This window comes from Meriones unguiculatus, chromosome 15 (genome assembly GCF_030254825.1).
Source record: "Meriones unguiculatus strain TT.TT164.6M chromosome 15, Bangor_MerUng_6.1, whole genome shotgun sequence".
Classification (NCBI taxonomy): domain Eukaryota; kingdom Metazoa; phylum Chordata; class Mammalia; order Rodentia; family Muridae; genus Meriones; species Meriones unguiculatus.
The window spans coordinates 68,686,760-68,706,255 of record NC_083362.1 but is presented as its reverse complement, the minus strand read 5'-3'; the positions used below and the strand labels follow the sequence as shown (position 1 = coordinate 68,706,255).

The 19,496-nt window shown below is 42.0% G+C and overlaps 1 protein-coding gene across 1 annotated transcript in view; it reads right to left on the bottom strand.

The window, feature by feature from the left end:
• Window positions 1-19,496, bottom strand: part of Col4a3 (collagen type IV alpha 3 chain) — a 117,349-nt gene that overhangs the window by 36,295 nt on the left and 61,558 nt on the right. The window contains exons 10-25 of the mRNA XM_021635104.2: window positions 18,402-18,464; window positions 18,242-18,277; window positions 15,184-15,225; window positions 14,889-14,966; window positions 11,733-11,795; window positions 11,167-11,226; window positions 9,912-9,956; window positions 9,374-9,427; window positions 7,517-7,558; window positions 5,549-5,633; window positions 4,459-4,494; window positions 3,983-4,147; window positions 3,358-3,450; window positions 2,812-2,907; window positions 1,679-1,749; window positions 270-452 (exon numbers count right to left, since the gene is read on the bottom strand). Coding sequence (XP_021490779.2) covers window positions 270-452; window positions 1,679-1,749; window positions 2,812-2,907; window positions 3,358-3,450; window positions 3,983-4,147; window positions 4,459-4,494; window positions 5,549-5,633; window positions 7,517-7,558; window positions 9,374-9,427; window positions 9,912-9,956; window positions 11,167-11,226; window positions 11,733-11,795; window positions 14,889-14,966; window positions 15,184-15,225; window positions 18,242-18,277; window positions 18,402-18,464 — 1,212 coding nt within the window. The remainder of the gene's footprint in view (window positions 1-269; window positions 453-1,678; window positions 1,750-2,811; window positions 2,908-3,357; window positions 3,451-3,982; window positions 4,148-4,458; window positions 4,495-5,548; window positions 5,634-7,516; window positions 7,559-9,373; window positions 9,428-9,911; window positions 9,957-11,166; window positions 11,227-11,732; window positions 11,796-14,888; window positions 14,967-15,183; window positions 15,226-18,241; window positions 18,278-18,401; window positions 18,465-19,496) is intronic.

The following is a 19,496-nucleotide window of genomic DNA, read 5'->3' as shown; positions in this document are numbered from 1 at the left end:
GACATTTCTGTTCTTTTCTACAAATGAATTTGATGTCCATATTGAATTATAAGTTGTGAACCATAGTCAGTGTAGAGTTAGAGCTAGGCTAAGCTGCTGAAAGGAACTTATTTTGTCAAAATGCCGTGCATATTTGCTCAGATCCTTAGTTATTTTGAAGATGCCTTGTGTTGGTCTAGAGTGAAGAACGGTGTACTTTTTGGTGATTACAGTGTCTCCTAACGTTTCACTACAGGGTGGGAGAGGTGAAAGGGTTCTTCGATACAAACCGGTTCACCCCTAGGTCCTGGTGATCCTTTCACTCCTGGATGTCCAGGATTTCCATCGAAGCCCCTTCTCCCTGGCGGACCCCTGGGTCCAGGATCACCTGGGTCACCCATTTGTCCCCAGGGTAGGGGTGTTTCACCTTTGCTCCCTTTAATTCCTGGATGTCCTGGGTCACCTGGGAATCCCTATGGCGATACAAAAGTGAGTCGGCCTGCTGTTTTGGTGGAACTGTCCTTGGTAAACATTAAGACATTATCGGTATGAACTTTTCAATTTTCATAAACATGGATTTCCCCCAAAACACATTTAATATTTATATGTTGATAGACATATGAATGTGTGTGTTTATATAAAATATCTAATGTATACATGCTATGAAACACACACGTTAGAGACTGATTTGTAGTTGTAACACTAAGCCCCATGAAGCTGCTTTGTGGATGAGTAGACAACCCAATACCCGTACCACAGAGACTGCCCACATGCTGCCCTTAGTCTCCGAGTCTTTCTTCTGCTCTAAAGACTGGATAGATATGGCTATCTCTTGGCATACATTACTTTTGGTGGAGGGGCTTGCTTTTTAAGACAGGCTCTCAAACTGTAGGCCAGGTTGACACTAAAGACACAGTCATCCTGTCTCAGTATCTAGTGTTAGAATTACATGTGTAAGCCACCAAGCTTAGCTGTTATGAACTCTTCTGTCCCACAAATGAAATGTCAAACATTTTACTTATTTTCTTTTCTTTTGTTTTGTTTTTTAACTTCCGGAACAGAAAAAGAAGCCAGGTAGACAGTACAAGTCAGTAAAATACAAACAATAATTACTTGAGAGGGACATAGTAATAGAAATTCTACATGCCACACCACTGTCATAATTATCACTGTTTGAACGTTGATGAATTCTAACATGCATCTTAGTTATCAGACACAACGTTTTGATTCACTATAATAATGAATAGTATTAATAACAAGGTTACATATAACACACTATAATGACAGATGATCAGTAATTTTAATAGCTATATTGACATATAAATTACATACTATAAAACTGACCCTTCATATGTGTATATGCATATATAATTATATATGAGTAACATTCAATGATAGTTACCATAATCAGCATTAAAACATTTTCATTGCTCCCCAAGAGCCCCTAAAATCCATCTATAGTAAATCCCTGTTTCCACACTCAGCTGAGGGCAATGATCTGATTTCTATTTCTGCTACTAAAAATGACATATGGATAAATAAATTCACTAATTTGCTCATTTAATCATACCTATGAAGTACCTTCCAATTAAAGACCTACACTTTGCCATGGACTGCTGACTTATGTGAGATGTAATCATATTTTCAGAGGGCTCAGCTTGCCAAGCTGAAGCTTAAGTTTATAACCACAAAATCTTACTGCAAATCCGGGGAGACCTGTGCTTCCTGGGGGCCCCGGATTTCCTTTCATACCAGGTGCACCTCGTCCTCCTGCAAAGCAATTTATCATGAGCTACTAAGCAGAGCCAATGTATGGGGGAAATACATTTCCTTGTGAGAACAGAAAGACAATTTCCATCTTAAAACATCCATGCAGTCAAAAGTTGTCAGGTGGAACATTTAGATCCTAGCTTTTCAGTCCTCTTGTCCTTGTAAGTTTAAGGACACATATATTTATACTTATTTTTCTCATAATAGAGATAATATGTGCTCATTGAAAGAACACTATACAGAAGCAAGTAACATCTGTAAATTTACCATCAGAAAGATAATGTTTACTCAATTTTAGTAGATGTTGTACATGTTTTACATCCATAAAATCCTAAGACTCATGTATATTCCATTTTAGAATCATACAATATACATGTCAATACATAAATGTAGAGGTATAGATTCACATTAAAACTTCTTTGACTATTATCTGGCTAAGCTATCAATTTTTTTTTTTTTTTTTAGCTAACTTGCTTTTAGACTTATAGATGTGTTTTCAACTTTTAGCCGTTGTTGTCAGTGCTAAAAAAAACTCTCTTCAGATATTTAGCTCTTCAAATGTGCAATTCTTTATCTGTCTTAGAGATGGAAAGCTAACACAGCTGGTAAGGTTTTCCCCATCAAAATTTTGATTTAGCACCTAACGTTAAATAAAACATTATAATAATAAATATATTATATTATAAACATAATATAATAATAAATAATACAAAAATAAATAAAATTAAAATCTTTTGAAATAAGAAAATCTTTCTCATGAAAAAGAGCTTAAAATAGTGAAGAGTATAATCGGCTAGAGCAGAGTGACTGACAGGCCTCTCTCTCAATGTGCCTGCAGGCCTCCTTCCCTGAATTTCGATAGAATTCAGTTTCCCAAGTATAACAGGGCCAAGATACCAGGCTTCTGAGATTTTGGCTCACTTTATGGTAGCCTAGTGTCTCCAGAACTCTTTAAATTCATTACAGCATCCCTGCAATCTAATACTCCTTTAAACGTCCCGTGGTGTTTAATTTTCTGTCCCTACAAAGCTATACTTTTTTTTTCATGCAAAGTGTCCATACCTGGGATTCCTTTGACACCATCTAGTCCTGGAGATCCTGGGAGACCGGGGGGCCCTGGGATGCAAGGGCACTGTGCACACGGGAGGCCCGGCTCTCCTGCAGCGGGACAGTGCAAGCATTGCTTGCCAGCCACACAGAGAGGTCAGAAAGGACGGGTATTCCCCACCCACCAGTGTTGGCGTAAACGGTTTTTTTTTAGTGTTGTGGAACTGATCACTGTATTGGCTCACAGTTTCATGTGTGATACCTTCTTGTGAGCTGTAGCTTTTTGAGAGGGGAAGTGTAAGATCTACACAAAGCATCTACCAGCCCAGTCTCTCCCTATGCAGGCGGGATAGGTTCGCGCTTTAGGCTTAGCCAGCGATTCATTGCATGTTAAATGGACTACCAACTTACAGGTAAGTGACTACTCACCTAAGTGACTACTTCTAGGTAATTTGTTTGGGAAAGGACTCACTTTCTCACTGTTTATGATCACTGCTGTCTTGAGGAAGCAGTGATGGGGAGTGGGCCTTTCTAACAGAACAACGCTGGGTTTGAACAAACCTTTGGGTCCATCAACTCCTGGGTCTCCTGGAGGTCCTATATCACCTGGCACTCCGCGGTCACCAGGTGGACCCGGCTGAAAACTAATGTCACCTAGGAAAAGACACCATGAGAGCTCAGTTTTGTTTGGGGGCGGGGGTGTCTGATGGGATAGCTCAGTGGTTAAAGTGGTTGTCTGATACACACAAGATGCATGAGGCCCTGGATTCAATTATCAACACTGAGAAGACACAAAACAAACATAGAAAAGCCCAACACTATCACCAAACACACACACACACACACACACACACGCACACACACGGTTAATTTTTTATATATGTCACACGGTTAATTTTTATATATGTTTTTCCAAAAAGCAAATTTTCAATACACATATGATTTTTCCTGCATCTTTTCATCTTTCTGGTAGAAGATGAGCCTTTACAAGTTGAGCCACAGTGGAGAAGATGCATGCTAACCAGCTCTTACAAAGATGCATTGTTGTTTTATCTTCTACTTTCTGGGACTGTCCTACAGGCACGGCAGCACGGGCCTGAGCTTACGTGGGTTTCATGTAGCTGTTCTTTGCACCAAGAGTCACAAATAAAACAGACACCTAAACAGCCCCATTTTATATCTTTACCTGGACTTCCTGGAGGTCCTGGTGGGCCTGGTGGACCTGGTGAACCAGGACATCCTGGGGGTCCAGCAGGGCCAATAGCGAATTCTCCAGTGGGTCCTCTCTCCCCTTTCCTTCCTTTCAAGCCTGGCTGTCCGAGGGATCCTTTAGGGCCAGGCCTAGACAGTCCTTGGAGGAAAGAGTCATTTGTAAGGTTTTAATATTTTTTTCTGATAAACATGTTTTTCAGTTGAAAACTGAATGACACATTTTTATTTACAAGGGTTGTACAGTTGAAAGCCACATAGAGCATGTAAAACAAAAAGTGAATATCCTTCCTTGCTCGGTGGCCTCGTAGGTCACAAAGATAAGAAGCTAGGAACCCTTTTAGATCAATAAATGGAAATCTGTCTTTTATGAATAATGTGAACTTACAAGAACAGCGGGTTTTCCCCTTTTACAAAACATTTTTATGTGTGTTCAAAGAAACAAGGACATACCAGGACTTCCAGGAACTCCGGGGGGACCACTAGGACCTGGGAATACATCACATTCATTAATTGCTTACAAGTTAATAGGTGCTACCCTGTCCACTTTAAAATCATCTATGATGTAGTAGTTCTTCAACTTTTAAGATATACTCCTTACAGCATTTTCATATAAAATATAGAAATTGGAAACTCAAAAAATATCTCTATTGAAATAAAAACTTTCCCTTCCTACCTCCTACAGAAACTATCATAGTTCTTTTTTTTAAATTTAAGTTTTATTCACTTTATATCCCAATCGTAGCCCACTCCCTCATTTCATCCTGGTTCTACACTCCCTACCTCTCCCCCTCCCCCTCCCTCACTCCTAGGCCTCAGAAAGGGGGAGCCCTCCTTTCCTGACCCCAGCCTATCAAGAAGTCTCTTCAGGACTGGATGCATCCTCTTCTCCTTTGGCCTGGCAAAGCTGTCCTTCCAGGGGGAAGTGATAAGAAGCAGACAACAGAGTTCATGTCAGAGATAGCCCCTGCTCCCCTTTACTAGGGAACCTACTTGGAGACTGAGCTGCCATGGGCTACATCTGAGCAGGGACCTCGTCCTCTTCATGCATGGTCCTTGGTTGGTGTGTCAGTGTCTGCAGGACCCCTGGACCTAGATTTGTTGGCTCTGTTGGTCTCCTTCTGGAGCTCCTGTCCCCTCTGGGGTCCTTCTATCCCTCTACTCCTCCATAAGACTCTCTGTGCTCCACCCAAAGTTTGGCTGTGAGTCTCAGCATCTGCTTTGATCCCCTGGTGGGTGGTGTGTTTCAGAGGACATCTGTGGTAGGCTCTTGTCCTGTTCCCCTTCTTGAACTTCTTCCAGTATCTATTTACTTGCCATTCTGAATGAGAATTAAGTATCCTCCCTAGGGTGCTCCTCGTTACTTAGTTTTTTTAGGTCAGTGGGTTGTAGTATGGTTATCCTGTATTATTTGGCTAATATACCTTTATAAGTAAGTATATACCATGTTTTTTTCTGAGTATTATAGTTCTATAAACATTATTCATCACCTTGAAAGACAGAACAATGACAGTAAAAGCTCTAGGAAGAAATGTATCCTTACCCTGTGGGCCACGAGCTCCTTTGGGCCCAGGTGGGCCTGGCATGCCTTTATCTCCCTTTTCCAGGTATGCATCATAATACACTGTCTTAAAGGAGAAGGCAAAGAATAAATAAAAGGAATAACTACCAGTGGACTGCTTGCAACCCCATTTATTTCAGTCTCTTCATTTTGGCCTAAAAGGGAATTTCCTTGTTTTCCTCAGTTCAAATATTTGTATATTAGCAGAAATACGGCGGCCATGCCCCGACAAGTGAATAGATGTAAAGACAAAGATGACCTTCCTGATATTATCATGTATTACATGGGATTTCAGCTAGAGCTACATTTATTCTAACTACATTTTTAAGTATTTTTTTCTGTGATGAGCATCAAATCCAGGGCCTTATGCATGTAAGCAGTGGACCACTGAGCTATGTCCTTCACCCTAGAAATCAATGTTTTAATAATGTGATTTAACTAACATGTTTATATATTTGTTGACTCAAAAAAAAATGAAGTAACAAGAGCCTCTTGTATTAAATCACTAAAGGTATCAGTAACAATGACAATATTTATCATCATAAATTCTACAATGTTTTGTGTGTACCTGCTGGGTATTTGACTCTGCTACAATTTATGGTTTCACAAAATAAAGTAGCCCATCAAAATTTCCTAGCAATTCCATAAAAGCTATGTTGGGGTGATTTGTCTCTGAAAAAGAAAGATATAGATTTTTGGGACCTACCTAACTTCAGTGAATTAGCTTGGGGAGGGGGGAAGGTCTCAGAACTTCATTTTTTAAAAAAGACTTATTTTATGTATATGAGGGTTTGCTTGCATATGTATGTATGCATGCACGTATATATGTATGTATGTATATATGTATGTATGTACCACTCATGTGCCTGGCACCCAGAGGGCAGAAGAGAGCATTTGCCCCTGGAACTGGAGTTACAGGTGGTTATGTACCACCGTGTTAGTGTTGGGAAACAAACCCAGGTTCTTTGAGGGACAAGCAGTGTTAACTGCTAAGCCAACTCTTCAGCACTTTACTTTTAATTGTGTGTGTCTGTGTGTGTGTGTGTGTGTGTGTGTGTCTGAGAGAGAGAGAGAGAGAGAGTATGTGCATGTGTGTACAGATTTCCAAAGTGGCCAGAGGCTCAGATTCTCTGAAGCTGGGGTTACAAGTGATTATGTGCTGCCCAGTGTGGGTGCTAGGAACCAAACTCAGGTCCCCTGAAAGAGCAGTAGGCACTCTTAACCTCTGAGCCATCTCTCCAGCCTTGAAAACTTCATTTTAAATAAGGTGCACGCCATGACTCTTCGCTATCCTGGGCCATTTTTACAACCTGTACCTTCAGACATAGAAACTCTACATTGGGTACGAGACCGACCACTTTGGGGGAATGAGCAGATGCCACAGCTGAGAGCCAGTGGTCCCTCTCATTCTTCTCATGAGGCCTGTGGTGACATCAGATCCATGGTTATGTTGGGCAGCGTGATGTTCCCAGTGCAGTGGTACTTGGGTTGTAGGGACTGGTTCTTGTTGACTTGCATTAAACCCATGGCTGAGCCTTGGCTGCCTGCTGTTAAAAGTGGGCATACACAAAGAATGACCGAGCACTCTAGTTCCCTGGTACCCTGGCTGTCTTCAGCAGCAACCTTCTCGTTACACCCCGAGAACACAGAATCACCTTGGGCAAACTGTGACTAGGCCAGGTTTTTTCTTTTTTGTTTTGGTTTTGTTCTTTTATTAGTCAGAGTTCAAGATGTGCTTTATTAGTGCATTCGAGGAACCAAACACAATCGAATCAGAATATTTATCCATTGCCAAACAGGTAACTAACGCTACAACAAGTTTTTGCCTTTGCTTGATAAATGTAAACGCTCTTCTCTTCATCACAACAGTTAGTGAGAAGTGCCGACTTAAAATTTGCTGAGTACTTAGAAGAACTTAACTCTGACATTGCTATCTGTAGTTGCACTTACTGGACCACGGAGTCCTGGGGGGCCAAGGTCTCCTTTCCATCCCTAAATTGAAAGAGAGCTACAGATGAGTATGCAAGCCCAAAGTAGCATAGTCAAAAAAACCAAAATGCATCGTTGGATAGGAAGTCACCAGTCAAGGTAGTGTCATTTAGGAATAATATGCAAACAGGACTGTAGGGTTTGTAATTGCCTTTACGTCATCTTCCCAGAGAGCCCTTGTCTAGGTGGGGGTTTTGTCTGCAAGGCTGGGAAGAAGTGAATGTTAGCCTGTCTGTTGTCCAGTTCTTCGCTACGTCACCTTCACCTCATGGTCACATGACTTGCACACCCACATTCTCACACACTTTGTAGTTGTAGGATAGCCAGGCCAGGCTTGTAGTTAATGACCAGCATCCCCAACCCCGTTTGTTTCAGGAGGGCAAGCCAGAATTCTCCCAGGACTGATTATTAAAAGACAGACTTTGAGTCTGAACGTAAACTTCTGCAAATGTGAGTTACCAGTGAATATCTGCAGCACATCAGAAGCAGGTAGTGTGGAAAACCATCCACAACTAGTCGATTGTGACCTTTCAAGGACACGTGACCCAGGCTGGGTTTACAGGATTCAGGCCTACACTTAACCTCAGATGACCAGATGGGTCCCAGCTATTGTGGGCCTTTTCTGATAGCCTCTTCATAGAGGCTGATACCTCACTGAGGAGTCCTGAGCCAGCTAGTCTCTGCTTCAACAAGCAGCTAAGACTGTTTTCTGGCTCCTATCATTATTTCATTCTCATGCATTCAAAGAAACGTGATCTAAAAAAAAAACATTACATAGGTTTTCCCCTTCCTTTCAAACTTTTAGCAATTATCAACAAAATAAGTTTATCTTATTTCAATGAGAAACCTCTGTCTAACTCAAGACTGAACAAGCTTGCTTTACAACGCACAGACATCCATGATCACAGCCCTGTTAGAGGGAAAAGGCAGAGGAAAAGACTCAGGAGCAGGAGTCTTTCCACAGGACTGACAGAATGTCTGCCCACTGTCAAGGGTTCTTCACATATTTGTCATTACTGAAAATGAAGAACATTTTTCATTAGATGATTCCCTTAGATTCCTGACCAGTGGTCAAGTCACAACTTTAAATCTCAATACTTTGTTAACAGAAACATGATGATGATGATGATGATGATGATGATGATGATGATGATGATGATAGAGCAATATGTATGGGGAAGCGAGATGGTTCTTGCACGAAGCCTGATTATTCAACTGATTCCTCAAACCCACATGGCAGAAGAGAGAAGCAACTCCCACAAGTTGTCTTCTGCTCTCTACCAGTATGCTCTGCTCTAATTCATGTGTCTTCCCCCAATAAATAAACGTGAAATGAGAAATGGTACAACAACGACAGAAAAATCTAAAGGAAATTGAAATTTAGGGAGACAGACGGGCAGGGATCTGTGAAGCAAATGTGTGGGATTGTGGGTTACACTTGCTCTTCCTACCCACCGGAGAAGTAACCACTATGGCAGGTGGCGAGGAAGGAAGAGTGTCTCCGAGAGCCTGCCACGTGATGGGTATTTGCAAGAGACAACCATCCTGACTGTGAAATGGGACTCGCACCCATTTTCCAGGAGTGGCTTTGGGATCAAGTAGGAATATCTAAGCAGCAGTCAGCTGGGCTCATATCATGCTTCCTAATACTGACAGCTTTCATTCTATGTGGAGACCTCAGAAGACAGTCATGAAAAAAATTCACAGCAACTCAGCGTAAACTGATGTATTTTTACAAAGTCTGCGGCTGCAGTTGCTTGTTCCTGAGAAGGTAGGCAATGCCTAATCAGTTGGAAAAGGCTGAAGATAGGATGTTACCTTAATGCCGGCTTCGCCCGTTAACCCAGGAAAGCCCCTGTTGCCCTTGGCTCCCTACAGAAAAGATAAAAGGAAAGTAGGTCAGAAGACACAAGTAGATTGTGTCTGTGGGAAGCATGTGTGGTCTGGACTTACTTAATTTTTTAAACATTTAAAATTCATTTTCCCAGTCAATGTATACACATTTGGTAAATGATGTGATGTTTCAAGACCACACTGGTTGTGATCTCTATAATCACATTCTATCTATTGGATTGTGTACTTCGTGTGTTCGTCAGGCCAGGGAACTAGCATATTCCCTCCCCCCCCCCCAACTGTCCATCATTTCCTTATGAGGTTAGAGATCTTCTTAGGTACTTTCACGTAGACAAGATACCATTGCTGATTGGGTTGGTCTTGCTGGTTAAGTGTGTTCAGTTGACCTTCCCACTGTGGGTCTACAGACTCGACTGTAGTCTTTAAGAGCTGAAACCACCTGATTGTGCTTTCTCAAACAACCTTCCATTGCTATTATGGCTACTCAACAGGCACGTTTTACCTTAGTGCCAGGGAAGCCAGGAGCTCCGTCTTTTCCAGGTTTTCCCTAAAACAAAACACTTAAGTCAACAAAAAGGTTAACTTTAGTTAACAGAGAAAACACCCATGGTACAGTCTCCTTTTGACATCAGGCAAAAGCTCCTCAGGGAGGTCCCTCACCGTCTGATTCTCTCAGGCAGGACTCGTAGTTACTGACCCAGCAATGGGCAGGCATCTTTTACTAGGGAAGGTGGAAGGCAGGTCAGATCAGTGATTAGACTCAAAAGGAGGGAGGGAGGACATTGGCTATGCTTTGAGCGGAGTTCCTGTCTCATCATGATCTTGGAAGGAGAATCTGGGAAGCACCAAGCAGATAGGAAATAAGGAATTTAGAAAGAAGGAAGGGTTTACAACTTATTGATTTGAAACATAATTTCTTAAATCCTTGATAAGTAGTATGTATGTATGTGTGTATGTATGTATGTATGTAGATACGTATGTGAAGCATATTGTGATGTCTTCCCAGCCATGGCTTTCAGATGAAATATTGTGATATGGACCCTTTTTGGTAGAATTAAAACTCAGGCAAGCTGCACTATCTTTTTTTCTCAAACACCCCTACTCCACTTTCTCCTCCTCAATACATGCTTTTTAGGGTCTTTACATGCTATAGCTGTTTAAATCTAACAAAATGGAGCTGAGTGGGGAAGTGGGTCCTTTTTGCTTCTCTGTTCCCAGCACCCCACTTCCAGACACTCAGTACCCTATTTTCTTTGGGAGCTTTCTGTCCACACTCTGGCGGATTCTGATGTGCTGTCACTCACAGAAGTTCATTGTCTAGCCAATCATGGACATTTTCCCTGTGGCCATAGCCATTATTTCAGAGCGAGACATATGAACAAGCAAGATTGAATCTCTGGAGTTTTCTATAGGTGTGTGTGTCCGTTGGTCTGTCTCTCTGTCTGTGGCTGTACCTCATTTCTTATCTTCCTCACAGAAGGTCCTTATCATTTATTGGACAGAATAGGCCTGGAGCCTAGAGAAGAGCAGAAGTGAGGTAGAGAGAGTCATGCCCCAGCTTTCAGGTTCTGAAGTCCCTGGGGCATGTTTTAGTCTTGAACTTTCCGGATACTTGGAAAAATAAATCCTATCTACGAAAACTTCAAAAAAATCATTTTTTCAAAAAAAACAATAGCTAGTTGGAGCATCTCTGTCACCCAAAGAGTCCCAAGGCCTGCCTTCCCTGGGCTGCACATGGCGCTGAATTGTCACCTTACCCGAGGACCAGGCTCTCCAGGCACACCCTTTACTGCCCCATAGGAGTCTCCGGGTGGTCCCTGTGTGATCAGAGTTATGAAAAAGCTTTAGAAATGACTGTTCTTTTCTTGATTAAAAGAATAATTTGTCTCCTTTATCAGCCATATTTAAAATTAAGTAATCTAAATCTTATTATAAAAATTAGTTCTAGATAGCTATTCAAAATCAGGTGGTCCAGGTAAGCCAGACATAAAATAGTGAAGAGATTTCACCTAGAAATTGCTGTAAAATGATTTTGAATATTCCTGGGCCTTTACTTAATATCAATATTTGAAGGTTTAGCATTCATCACAATATGGATGAAGTTTACACTAATTGAACTCCATGGATTATTAAGAATAAGGCATGAAGGTGGTTGGGGGTGTGTTTGAGGAATGGGAGGATGGGCGAGAAAAGTCATGAGTAGATATAATCAAGATACATTGTATACATGTATAAAATTGTCAAAGAATGAAAATAATCTTAGCACTATGTATTAAGGCTCTGTTTTATGTGTCACAGGAACAAAATAACACAAATGACCTACCGGGGGTCCAGGAAGTCCAGGTTCACCCATCTCTCCTTTATCTCCTTTTTCTCCCTGGAAGTCCTGTTTATAAATAGAGTTCAAAATCACTATTACAAAACAACCAAATAAGATTAGACCAGTTGTATTTGGAAATACCCTCTGTCCAGAGAAACTAGGTCTGAAGACCAGTATTGGGCCTCATGACAACAGCCAGCATCTCTTCTTGTTTCTCATTTTTTCACAATTTATACATGAGCTCACATTAACACAAAAGTAACCTTTAGGACATACGTATGTATGCATATGTGTTTGTAAGCAGCCATGTCAGCCACCTGGCTTACAACCTGCCATGTGACTCCATCATATTAAGATGAACACGTGGTATAAAGCACCAACTATAAAGCTTTTTTTAGTCTTAACGAACTCCCTGTTTACTATTTTTACCTCCTTTTTGATTAAGAAAGCAACAGGTTTCATTTTAAATTTCAATGGATTTTTACAGTAATTGAAAGTTATGCTTTTCACAACATACTGTATATATGACTCAATGCCGATACAAAATGTTCTTTATATGATGGTGAACTTTTAAAGTTATAAAGGTCTATTCAGATTAACAAGCTGATTTAAAGTGTATGTCTAACTACTTTATCTTTGCTAGTTCTTGGATGCACGAATGAATGTAGTTTCTTCTTTGTGAACTTAAAAGGAACTAGTGCAAACTACAGGAAATCCACCTGAATCCACTTCTCAGGTTAAATGGATTCCAGATAAATGCTGTCACTCAACAGCAAGTTTCCCACCGATGGCCTATTTCAGAGGGTGGGATTCCTCCCCCTTTCGATAGTTTGGGGCTCCCCTCCCCCAGCTACCAAAACCATGGGTCCAACAGCTTCAAATGTACACCTAAAAAAGAATTTTCTTCCTACCCTACTTATCTTTGTCTTCTGCCCATGTACGTGTTCCAGTATCCTGGCAGGCCCAGGTGTTGCCTACATTCAGGACAGCAACAAAGTAACTATCCACAGGTGGTCCAGTCTAACCTCGCAGATTGTGTTTGCTGGACCCGTGTTTTCCATCCCAGCCGTAGATGTTCTCACAGATCCCGGACAGCACTAAAACAGCGGCTCTCCCCGGACTTCTCCAAATTTTCCTAGGGTCCCCAGAGATGTCTGTCGCCCTCAAGTCAGCAGGAAGCAGCCCTTTTTTAACTCAAGGTGTCCTCATTCCCGCCTCACCATCCCTTCCTAGTCCCTCATTTTTTTATTAAGTGAAAAGGGAGAAACGTTGGCGTAAGAGGAGACTCAGCTGGCCTGCCTTCAGGGGCTTCCATAGGCCTAGAAACCTCTGACGTCATCACCTGCCCCTGCCAGGTATGTGCCTGATAAGAGGACCCACCCGCCAGCCTCCCTAGCTCTCTTTCTCTTATACTTTTGGTTTCACTTACTCTCTGTGTCCCTCTGTCTCTCTCTGCCATGGGTGCCCCCCTCCTCTCTCTTTATTTCTCACCCCTCCTCTTTTCCCACAGCAAACCTCCTTTATACTAGACTGTTAACCATTATTATAACAGGTGTATGACATGATGTTAAAAGAATTTCAATGAGTGTTTGAAGCCCTCCAAAGGGCAGCTTCTTAATCTGTGTATCTTTGGGACTTTTGAAGAAATTTGATCCCTTGGAAAAGGAACTGTTGTGAGAGCTGGTAACTTGGCACCTGAGTGCATGTTTTATCCATAAACATATTCCAATCCCAGCACTCAGGGAGGCAGAGGCAAGCGGATCTCTGAGTTCAAGGCCAGCTTCAAACTTGTCTATAGCACAAGTTCCAGAACTGCCAGAGCTGCACAAAGAAACTCAGTCTTGAAAAAAAAAAAAAAAGGATAATTTGGACCTAATTACATTAGTTTACTTACCAAATTCATTTCTGTCATAGCGCACTCATTTCTAAAACATTAAATTTCTTTTTATTGGAATAATACTTTTCTGTTCAAATGCCATCATGATGAATTGACTGGGTTCCTGCGAGCCATTATCCCACTTAATTAATCAACCCTCCCCTGCCCCACAATATCTTTCTCTTCTTGGAGACACTAGTTTTTTCCCAGGTCAAATGTTGCAGATGTACATTCTGTAAATGGAAAAGTGTATTTTTTTTTTTAAGAAAATGATGCTTCAGGGTTCATTAATTTACTTTTTGCTGATGGCCTCTGAAGAATTCAGTTATTTTTCCTCAAGTCATTTTTTCCTCCTGTCTTCTGTGTGAGTTATTTATCTCATATTAAATTTTACCATGCTTTCTCTGAACTCTTTTTAGTTTTTTTTCTGGTCATTTATACTATGAACAGGCAGATGGTGCCTCTAGGGTTTCTTTTTAGTATAAAGATAATATTCTAAGATTGCCAGTGGTGATAATTAACCAACCCCATGAGCATCAAAAAGCCAATGAGTTGATCATAAATGAGTGAATGCTGTGGCCTGCATTTTACACTACAAAATCTATTAAAACCCAAGAGGTATACTTTAAAAAAGCATATTTTATATTTAGATCATGTTTCAACTAAATTATTGTCTGAAGCAATTGAATGTAATTTTCAAAGAGAAAAAGGATTTGAGTTTTTGGTTAATTTAATGCCGTCTGAATTCTTTATTTCCCCTCCCAGACTTTTCAAGTCCAGGCTAGTGTCTGGATTGGTATATGGTACTGTGGAGTCATTTCCTAAGTTCAGCTCCATCTGCTGGTCCTCTTAGTCATTCCGCTTTGGGGGAAAAAAGCAATCAGTGTCTAATATGACATGGGGTAGCGTTCTTGGAGAAGACTGGGCGTGTCCTTGAGGTTATACTGGCCATGCAAAGGGTCCCACTAGATTGTAGCACTCCTCTACCCTGTCTAGAGGTCCCTGCCATCCTATTGGATCAAAGCCACACACAGTGTGTAAGAGACAATGAGAGAGAACAGAAAAGAGGTGTGAACAAAGTCAGTTCTGTGTCTTGGGGCCGCTTGTCTCAGCCTCCTCATTGGACCTTTCCATCCCTCACCATGAAGGATACAGGAGGAATTAAAACTAGATGTTTAGACTGGCCAGGCATGGGAAACTGGGGTGAACGGGGCTCCTGGGGATCACTAAGATGTCTTTGCAGAAATAAAGGCACAGCTGTAGTCATGATGCTGCAGCCTTACCGATTTGTTGTATGGGCGCCTGAGTGTGACAATCACTGTTCCGGGCAGCCCGGGAGGGCCTGGGGATCCCTTCTCACCCTAAAGACAAGTACAGATAATGAGAGCCATGTAGCAGCGTCATGGGCACATCAGCTGTGCCCTCTCCCAGATCCGGTTTTTTCTGCTCTCTCAGACACAGCGGAACAGCAAACGAAAGTGTTGAGGTTTCAGCACGGCCAGTGGATACCCTGGAGGCAACGGCACTGCGTGCTTAGAGGTTCTGCCCCACTAACACCCATAGTGGGACGGCAATTACCGGGTCTCCTTTCTCTCCGATCATTCTATTGCCCATGTGACCCTGTAAGAAAGCATGAAATACCATGGTTAGGTCCCAGAAAGTCCGTATGTCTGGTTCAAGCTAGACTATAACAAGATTTCTGAAAGTCAGGGAGAAGCCGGCATTCCTCAGGAACTTGTGAAATGTCCCCCACAAGAGTCATTCCCCTTGCCTCTGGCAGAGGGGGGACATATGTCTCCACTGATGCGCACCTGTGGTTGTTCATCAGAGCCCATGCCCCGGGCTCCCTCAGTCCTCACTCACAAGTGCTTGTTATGTGTTTCAAAGCCCCCACAGTAGCATCCTCTCTCCTCCCGGATACCTGTTTGTGTTCTCTATAAAGACAAAGCGTCCCGTCACCCCCGCCCCCCTCCTCCCAGCTATCTCTCACTACCTTACTATTTCGTGCCTTCTCTCACTCCCTGTCCAGTCTCTGGTTATGCCCAGCCTGCTGTCTTTTATCTCTGTTCTGGACTATTCCAAATACTCGGGATGTATATTTTTCTCTCATTAAAAATCCTTTCCCCTAATAATGGAGCAGTCTTTTTGGCAGTTTTCTTACTGTACCCCATCACATTCGGTCATTATATTAAAAAAATAAATAAGAATAATTGCCCTCATTAAACTTCTAGTCTTTGTGAGGGAAGATATTTTCATCTTAGTTTTGAAATTATAGCTATATTACTTTTTTTTAAAGTAGAAAAACAGCAATATGTGTCTCTTAAAGCTGGTGGTTTTGGAGTACAAGAAACAGGAGTCTCATTGAATATTACGGATGGCACAAATGCTGGGGGCAGGGGTTGGAAGCCAGCACAGGTTATTTTTCTGGCCAAGCCACTATCTGGTTTTGATCCTATTGGCTGGCAAGTTTCTGGTTAGCCCTTAACTTCTTGGCTACCTAATTTCCTTTACTGACTGCTTTACTTCCCGATGCCTTACTTTTGTCATGCTAAAAATAAGAGGGATGAGTAACTGGACTTCAAGATTCTGAAATTCAAGTCAGAAAAGCCAAGAGGGGAATGCAAGCCATGAAATGTCATTAGTAATTCAGTGACAGGGAACCACTTGAGGTGAATAGATCCCATCCATCAAAATGCCTGCTGTGGTTTGAATACCCATCTCAGTTCAGGAGAAAATCCAAAGCCAGCTGTAAAGTATCAAGAGGAGGGAATGGGTGGGACTTTTAAAAGTGAGCAGATTCATTCATCGACGGATTAAGGGAATAGTGAGTTGTGGGGCAGTGAAGCAAGCTCTCTGGATATCTGGTTCTCCTCGTATGGTACCAGCATTTCCTTGGGTCTCTGTAGGGAATCCTTTACCCAGGGGCTAAAAATGGCTCCATTGGTAAAGGTACCCTCTGGCAAGCCTAACAATCAGTTCCATTTCCCAGACCTACAGAGTGGAAGGAGAGAACTGACTTCTTTAAGCCATCCTCTGTCCTTCACACATGTGCCTTGTCGTGTACTCTTTACAAATAAAAAAATAAGTGTAAAAAAAGATTAAAAGGAAAGAAAGATCCTCGACACCCCTTGACATTGGATTCCTCAGTATCTAGATATGTAAGGAATAATCTTACAAAAATGTGGATCAGTGGCATAATCTTACCAATTAACACTCTTAACACACATGTAGGGAATCTTACAAAAACTACTGTAAAATCAAGACTTTTCACTTTGCAGCTTTTTCTAAGAAAACAGCTTAAGGTGGCCACATAGCAGTCTTTGTGGCAATATCCATAAAATAACAAATTTTATGTGGACATTTCCTAGTTTAGAATATGCCATTTCTGCTTTAAAGAAACTTCCAGCAATAGCCTGGCACAAGTTTAGGTAAGAGAGAATCTTTGCTTTGGAGATATGTTTTTATTGTTATTTACCTGACATTTCCTTTCTATCAAAAGTTTCTGCTGAATTGTGGCTTTTCTTTTTTAAATTTATCTTTAGCATAGAGTAGCATGCCTTGTGGCATTTCTATACATACGTAGTCTGGGCTGTTTCTGCCCCTCCACCCCACGCCTGCCCCTTTCCTGAAGTGTAATCTTGCTTTTGTGCCCTAGAGGGTGTGGCTGTTTGGTGAGGTGGTTACCCTTGATTGTCAACTCCATGGGACTTGGCATCACAATGGAGTTGACCCCTGGGTATGTCTCTGGGATGATTTTCTGGATTAGGTAGATTGGGGTTAGAACACTGGCAGCACCATTCCATAGGCCGGGGTCCCGGACTAAATGGAAAGAGGAAGATCCAAGCAGTCCTATTCATGGTACTCACTCTTCCTGACTATGGATGCAGCATGACCAGCATTTCTGCTGCCATGACGTCCAACTTGATGGACCATATCCTCAAACCCAAGCCCAAATTAGCTCTTCCTTCCTCAAATTGCTTTTGTCATATACTTTGTTGCAACGATAAGAAAAGCAACTGCCGCCTTCTCTGTCCCATGAGCATAGAAATCTCAGGGGAATCAAGTTATTTCAAGCCTTTGTTGTCACTCATGTAATCTGAACCTCTGAGAGGGAGGGGTAGGGGATGGAGAAGTGAGAGGGACAGAGAGATGCTTGTGTGTGTCTGACAATGAAGTAATAAATGTGAAAGAGCTTTGGGGTGTGTCCTGCACACCAGGTCATTAATATTAATAAGAAACACTGCTTAATAATACTTCCTTGGTGAGGCTCGGCCTTACTTAATATTTTTACCTTTAAACTACAACTTGATTTTTGAATAGGAACACCTGAAGCACCCCAATTAAAGACCACAATGAAGTCTCCTTTCATTTAGTCACATAAGAGCAAACGGATTTCGCAAAGCAGCCCATGACAAGAATTGATGAGATGAAGCAGGGTTACCAGAAATGGAAACCTATACTTGAGAAACCTTTGCTTTTTCCTAGTGTTCGGAGTCAGGGATCAAGTCACCGCTGGTCCTGTCCCTTTTTCCTGCTGGGGCTCCTGTGATCCCAGGAAGGTAGTCACAGTGGTCTCCTAGGATTTTGGACTGGCTAGGATGCTCTGACTACTACAAGTTAGGTTACTTAGACTTACTTTTGATCCTCTGGGTCCCATAGCTCCAGGAAAACCCTAAAAAAGCCACAAACACAAGTCACAGCAGGAAATCTCACCCAGCTGGGAGACTGCTCTAAAACATTTTGTTATCCCCAATGTACACATTTAGAGTGCATAGCAACAATGACGTCATACTCACAAAAAGTCCAGGAGGACCTGGTGGACCAGCAGGCCCTGGAAAACCTGGGGGTCCTGGAAAACCCTTGAAGTTAAGGGAAGAGTGAGTTTAATGTAGTCAACAATTAATGACAAAACCCATTAGTCAGACATAGTGACATTTCAAGGAAATCTCAAGAGTAAACATTTAAGTGACTGAAGCCAACTACAGTAAATTCCAAATGTACTGCTGTAGGCATCTTGATTTGGGCAGTGTTCAGGCTATCTCTCTCATTCCCTGTCTTTCCCTCCCTCTCCGTATTTGGATAGTCGTGTTTCTCCTCCTCCTTTAAGGCTGTCCCCATCTGCAGTGCTCCTGCCTAGTTTTCCTTCTACCTGTATGAATGACTATTCCCCCTCTTACCACTGTGTCACCCTCTCAGAAGGCTGCATGCTTTGCTGGCTCAGTGCCCTCAGTTAGCCAACTGTGCCACTGAAATTCTGGGTTCCTCTCAGCCCATCTAAAGTTGGCGTCTTTTTTTCCAGGTTGATATTTCTATCCCGGTTCCCTGCATTTTTTTTCTCATCAGCATTCATTAATGTGTAACACACCATATGGTTATTGGTTGGTGTTTTTTCTGTCTGCTCATTAGAACGTAGACTCCAAGAGGGCAAGAAGTTTTAGAACTGTTTATTTATTTATTTAGGCTCATCTGGGCCCTAGAGCCTAGAGATAAGCCTGCTGTGTAACCGGCATCTAAGAAAGCCTTCTTATAGGAGGACATTACACTGTCTTCAGCACCTGCATAATAAGTAGTGTACAGAAGACCCTCATGTTTCTGGTCATTGCTCTTCTTTCTGCATAGTTGATCCCTGAGCAAAGGATCAAGAATCGTCCTATTTCACGCCTTTCTCGGAAGCCTATCCCAGCCCCTACTAGAATTCCTGTGACGGGTCAGCTCCAAGCTTATCATCAGTTGGCCCTGGCTCACCAGAAGAGCACACCGATGACCTCAACTCCAACTCCAATTCACTGAGGCAAACTCTTCTCAGAGATCTCCACACTTCATTATGAACCAAGTTAGGTCACTTCTGGTTAATTAGCCTGAAATCTAGCAATTATAGTACCTATCTACCT